This window comes from Chrysoperla carnea, chromosome 4 (genome assembly GCF_905475395.1).
Source record: "Chrysoperla carnea chromosome 4, inChrCarn1.1, whole genome shotgun sequence".
In the NCBI taxonomy this organism is placed as follows: domain Eukaryota; kingdom Metazoa; phylum Arthropoda; class Insecta; order Neuroptera; family Chrysopidae; genus Chrysoperla; species Chrysoperla carnea.
The window spans coordinates 33,516,404-33,523,011 of record NC_058340.1 but is presented as its reverse complement, the minus strand read 5'-3'; the positions used below and the strand labels follow the sequence as shown (position 1 = coordinate 33,523,011).

General features: G+C 29.8%; 1 protein-coding gene across 1 annotated transcript; it reads right to left on the bottom strand.

The window, feature by feature from the left end:
* Positions 1-554: 554 nt before the first annotated feature.
* LOC123298539 (hatching enzyme 1.2-like) lies at positions 555-4,562 on the bottom strand. Its single transcript, XM_044880570.1, has 4 exons — positions 4,525-4,562; positions 2,628-2,680; positions 1,497-2,027; positions 555-826 (listed from the first exon to the last, which is right to left on the bottom strand). Exons 1-4 carry the CDS (start codon positions 4,560-4,562, stop codon positions 555-557), a joined length of 894 nt encoding a protein of 297 aa, XP_044736505.1.
* Positions 4,563-6,608: the final 2,046 nt, after the last annotated feature.

Below are 6,608 nucleotides of genomic sequence, written 5' to 3'. Positions count from 1 at the left end.
AGAGAACCATATTCCTATCTAAAACTACGGGGTCCTTTAATAGTGCACATGACTCCTTAACCATAGGGTTTTGGACAAAAGTATATAAGGACTTTCGGCTTAAAATTATCCAAAGCTATTAATCTATGTCCATCGAGTCACGGAACACCCTATATAGCAAAAAATTAATTGCTTCACCTATTTATTCTAGAACCTCGTACTCAAACTATCGTGACCTGGTTCCTTGAAGGTTCTACTTATTTAAAATGTTAAATTTATAAACTAAATACTATAGCAGCAATATTTTTATCAAATTTACCAACCATTTACCAAGACAAATGTGAGAGGAATTTCCAATGAAACTTAGTCAACTATTCCCGAGATTAGTCTGGAAAACACTCATAAGTATAAAAGAGAAATAAAAAAAGAAAATTTGTTTTTTGTTACACGAAAATATAACTTTGTTTCTGAAAAACCACAAAATCACGTGCTGTTCGTATTTTCTTACGTGCTAATTTTTCATTAAATTGACAGAATTGACAGAACAAAATCAAAATCATAAAATAATATTTTATTCACAATCCTAAATAATTACATATATTATAATATTTTCTGGCTAATCGTGCATCATCCAAACATCCATATAAATCATTGATTTTTAAACAATCTGTTTTGGACAATCCTTTACGTTGACCTAAACGTACACCTTTCATTTTAGCTGTAATTGTTGGTTTACCTTTTCCTTTGCTAAAAAAATATGCACCATAATGCATTATCGAATCATAATCGTATTCAAAACTGTATGTTGTATTCTTTTTACTTTGTTTGTCGAAATTTGAACGAAATTCTAAAACAAAAATTTGGTTAAAAATAATTTTTTGTTTTTTTAATTTAACACCAATGACTATTATTTTAAAGTTATTCAGTATTGGATATAAAGTTTTATATAAGAATACTAGCAGATATCCGCCCGCTTTGCTGGGCAATTTCTTCTTTAAAAACAAAGACTATGATGTTATAGCCCTCACTTATCCTCCCTTTTGTTCACAATTTAGTGGATTTTAATTTTTTTGTGGGGGTAACTCTAACTTTTTTGAAAATGAAGTTTTGCAAATAATACTCGCTGACATTGTAACTTTCTATAGGTCCAATCATTAAATTAACCTGATTTTTATTGTAAAAAAAATTTTATTAGAAAATATTTTAGAAAAAAAGTTTTATTAGAAATTTTTTTTATCTCCAATTTCGATAAAACTCAGTATATAAGGTAAATTTGACCCAAAAAGTACAAAAATCGAGTGCATTTGATGACTGGCAGAATTGTTTTTGAGATACGGACTAAAATCGATCCAAATATTGCGATATCTCAGAAACTCTGCATTCAATCATTAAATTCACAGAAGATGATTACTTGATAAATAAAATTTCAAATTTTTTAAATCATTTTCATTTTTTTGGTATTGAAATACCTTAAACTTCGAATTTCTCTACATAAATGTTAATAAATAAAATTCTACCTGGTCTAATATTTTCCTTATGAATTTTCACAAATTTATCTCGATCTGACCGTGATTGTTCATGAAAAATACCAATTGCATGCATCAATTCATGTATGGCACGTCCTTCAGTACCCAAACAATTTTCACTTCGATCATCCGGCGGTTGTAAACTAACAATCTGTGGTCCACCATAACGTCCCACATATGACCAACAACCACGTGGATATTTAATTGGCCATATTAATAAAAAGTCCTTTTGTTTACCATTCCATGGTACAAATTTTACGCACGTCATAAAGTTTAATATCCGTATCGCTTTATATATGGTTACTACTTCTGGTGCTTCATACAATGGACTGATTACATATGGCACCGTACGATTCAACCATTTACGTTCAGGGAATACATCCCATCGGATACCAACACGCCAATGATTGTACATATCATCGTTAATTGCCATATCACCTTGAAATAATCCTGGACGTATTTCTGGATCATAACTTTCACCGGATAATAATTGGGCTGCTTCATCTAATGCTAAATGTTGAGCTGGAAATAGTAAACTATTTAAAAACAATCAGTTAATTCGCCATAACTCCAAGTTATTATCTAAAAAGTTTATAAATCTTGGATTCTAAGGATTTTGCTGTGTCATTCTTTCTATGTTTCGAAATTTCCGTACTCTAATTCCGAACTAAAAAAAGGGGTGTTATAACTGACCGTTATGTGTGATAGCTAGAAAAAATGATAGCTCTCTAAGTATCCTTTTTATCTCATCTGATGTCCTTGACCATCACTTTGCTATTGATTTATGAAAGAGTGTTATAAGTTTAAAGAGTTTTTCTGGGCGTCTGTGTGGTCGAACCGACTTGATTGAGAATATTTTATAGCTAAGTTTCCAAAAATCGGTTTACACGGAATAAATCGCATTTGTCGGGGGTTTTTTTTAAATTTTGTAAATTTCATTTGTTCTCATCACTTCCATTGTATTGACATCAGTTTTGTGTTAATTTTCAATGTTTGAAACCTACTAGAAAATCTTTTTGGTAATTTTCTATGAATGCTACCCTAATATTGAGTTGTTACATTTGTTTGTAATATTGTTATAAGTCAAGCTAATAAATTAAAAAAATTAAATAAAATTTTTACCTGAAGTTGGAACAGGGGGATGTACAACATCTGGTATTTTTGGTAATACAATCGCACAATAAATCAAAAAATTTTCATAAATTAAATATTGTAATAAATACATCCATATTAATTTATTTAATATAAACATAATATTATAAAACAAACACTATATAATTATCAATAAACAATAACTGTTATAATAATAAGTAATTAATTTTTTTTTTTTAAATTAAAAATTAAATAATAATTAGGTGTTAATTATTAATTTTATTATAAATAAATAAATTAAATTATGTATATTAGATATTATTTGGTTTTTAAGGTTTGATTGTTGCTGTATAATCTATACCATTGGTGTTAACTTTGTTGAATCAACAACGTATCATTCAACAAAGAGTTAAAAAAATTATAACAGGTTAATATAACTATTATATGCGTGTTTGGTTTTTTTTAAGTTAGTTGTGATATGATGAGAATATATCAAGTTAAATACATGTACGTCTTCACCTTTATGTGTTTTATCATTTAGTTAACACACGTTGGTTGTTAAAGGTATATTTACATTATATAAGAATAATTATCAAAGATAATTAATGAGAATTATAGGATTTTTCGAATTAAATTTCGATTTTCCGCCAATTTCGCCTGTTTATAAAAGTAATTACGATTGGCTAATGGATTAAGAGCCAGGCCAAAAAAAATTCGTTGAATTTACTAAAGCTGATAATTTGAGGATTGGTTATAGTAGTTGTGTACACACACATACTGTGGTCAGTCAAGCGAACGATAGAACAGGGGTCAAATATATGCTATCCAAACCGTTAAGTTTTACGTGGTAATAAAATGAATTTACTGAAGCTGAATATTGTTATACAGCTTGTATATTGCATATAAATAACAGTTATGGTTGTCAGTCAGTTAGGTATTAGAACAGGGCTGGTCAGTCAGCCCTTATTTATGAACAATAAATACATCATATTCATTTATGATTTCCGTGGTATTTAAATCAATTTATTAAAGTTGAAAATTGTTATACAGATTGTATATTGCATTTAAATAACAGTTATGTTTGTCAGTCAGTTAGGTGTTAGAACAGGGCTGGTCAGTCAGCCCTTATTTGTTAGCAATAAATAAATAAGATTCATTTATGATTTCCGTGGCATTTAAATGAATAAGATTTATGGCGATGTATAAGCTAGTTTGTGTTGTGTTGTTACTGCTTTCGATCTATGGTAAGGCAAATTTCAACGCAAAATTTCCTTTTTTGTGCTAGTTTTTGCCGGTTGGTTATTTTAATGTTGGTTTTTGTTGACTTTTGATAATATTATATCACATTTTGATAGGTGTATAACAAATTGTAAGGTCAGTTTTTATGACGATATTTAAATATGTCGTTACGTATATAATGATATCCTTTATACACGTTATAATGATCTATGTGTAAAATTATAATAGATAAAATGATCCTCCATCATTTAACGGGTCTTGAATGAGTTGATTTAGATTTTTTTACCAGTGATTTGTTTTCATACTAATCCGTTGATGCAATGTAAAGGAACCTGGAAATTTTAAGACCAATAAGTCTTTAATGGTCTTAAAAGTCTTCACCTCGAGTGCTTCTTATATAAACTTCTTTATAAACATTAAACTTTTAAACATGCAATTTCGCGCTGCTACAAATCTAAAAATAAAGCAGTTCGGTTGAAATCTTTTATCCAACTGCAACGTATGAATAAACCTTTATTATATATTTATTCTTCATTTATATTATAAAAAAAATGTTTCCCGTTATTAACAAGCCAGTATAATAATATTATTATTATATCGATATAACATACCAAATTAGACTTATTATTTATTATGATTACTTTTATAGACACTTATAATGCACCTACTTTAATTGTTTCATCTACATCTAAATCGTAGGCGTAAAATATTAGGTACAATAACCATTAAGCTCGTCGCCCTATTAGCTCAGTGGGTTAGGGTAGCAGGTTCGATTCCCACCGTCGCAACAAAATTAATTTAATTAATAGTTGTAATGGGCTGGTGTAGTGCATGGTATATGGATGAAGGATTTACACTCAGCCTGTGAAATTGAAGAGCTGATATATGAAACTATCAGCGGAAAGATGTTAAAACACATATATGGTTTCACAATGGGCTCTATAGCCTAAGTGTGTCCTTCGTGGACAACCAATTTAACCTAACCTAACCATTAAGCTCATATAGTAGATATATTAATATCAGAGTCGATTTTCAGCGAAATTTTTAAGTGGTTTTCTGTAATCTAAGTATATTTTTTAAGACAAAAAAATCTCACATAAAAATTAAGTTCACTGGCTCAGAATGTGGAAGTTTTTACATTTCGAATACCCCGCATTTCTACTACCCATGGAAGAAAAGTATTTACGGTGGACCTCCAGTAATCCGGCCCTTGCCTAATCCGGCACCCCCTGTAATCCTATTATTTTTGTATTGAAGTATGATTTGTACTTTGGAGTATGACATATAGAATCTTATCATTGGATTTGTGATTTATCGGATAACAAGGTGCTCTTATGTAAAATTTCTGTTTCTTGTCAAATAAGTTCCTTAACGCCTGCTCAAATGTTACGTAATGCTAGCAGACATATCCCCATTTCCTTCCCTTCATATTATCAATTAAAACATTTTTCAGGCGTTTGGGAGAAGTGAGAGGAAAGGAAATGCCTGCCAGCAATAAGTATATGTCCTATGAGTAAAACGCTCCACATCGACTCAGGATCTTATTTTCCACGCGGCAGAAAGTTAGAGTTACTACTTTTGCAAAAAATTTTTATTTGAGATAAAAAATAAAGAGCATTTAGAATAATTAACATAATTTTGCATAGTTCAAATTTTGGGAGTATGTAATGATAAATATTCTTATCAAAAATGTCTATTTTGCAGTAGATGATTAACTGGATCTTAATTTTATTGGATCTTCATATCCATGGGTGTAGAAATACCAGGGGTTTGAACAATAAAAACGACCGGGAACGCATATTTTTTCATGCATAAAATTTAACTCTTGGTAACAAAATTAGCATTATAATTCCGTTACCGGTTACATTTCAGTTATCAGTGGTTGTAGCTTTGCATCTGTCTGCCGATCTTTCTAAGAGATCCATGGGTCTTTTTATTTATTTACAGTAGGATATAAAAGCAATTGGATATAAAAAAAATTTCGTTACATTTTCTAATTTCTAGTCAAATATCATATTGACTAAAGTTGCCTAGGCCTGCAACATATACAATATTAATTAATGTAGGTATGTCTATTAAATAGAAAAATTTGATTTTACATATCTTGTCTACTCACGTTACTATTTCATTCTTACAGCGACCTTACACTTATTTTAGAAAAATCTTTGATAAAAACTCGAATGACAACTTCATTAATTAATTTCTTATCTTTTTTAAATGAATATTGTGCTAAATCTTAACGGTTAAAAAAAATTCAAACAAAAGTTGTTCGTGTTTTTAAACGTAATCTGTGTCTCTGTCTATGACTTCACAGATCCTAAATGGATTGACCTATATTTCAACATAGTTAAGGTACTGGAACCAATAATGACTCGTTTCCTATGATAGGCCACATTTAAAAAAAATAACTATTCAATAACAGATTACTAATTCAATTCATATTGCATGAACATGCGAAAAAGGATCGCAGACAAAAAGGCAACCGCACCTATACACAAATACGCCACCATTTTAGCGTTGGGTTTTAGTTTTCAGTGACATAACAAAGTGAGTGCATATTTTGTAATTTGTGAATGTGAAATAATTAATGAAAAATAGCTAAAATAGTTTTTCATACCAAAACGTTTGGATTTTGAATGAAAGGAAATGTTCCTGTTTTTTATTTGAATATTACCTTTTTACCTGGAATTTACAACAATTGAGTAAGGTTTCATGGCCTGATACATGATTTGCTGAAAAGGTCCGAGCCCACGAAATAAATGACTTATTAAA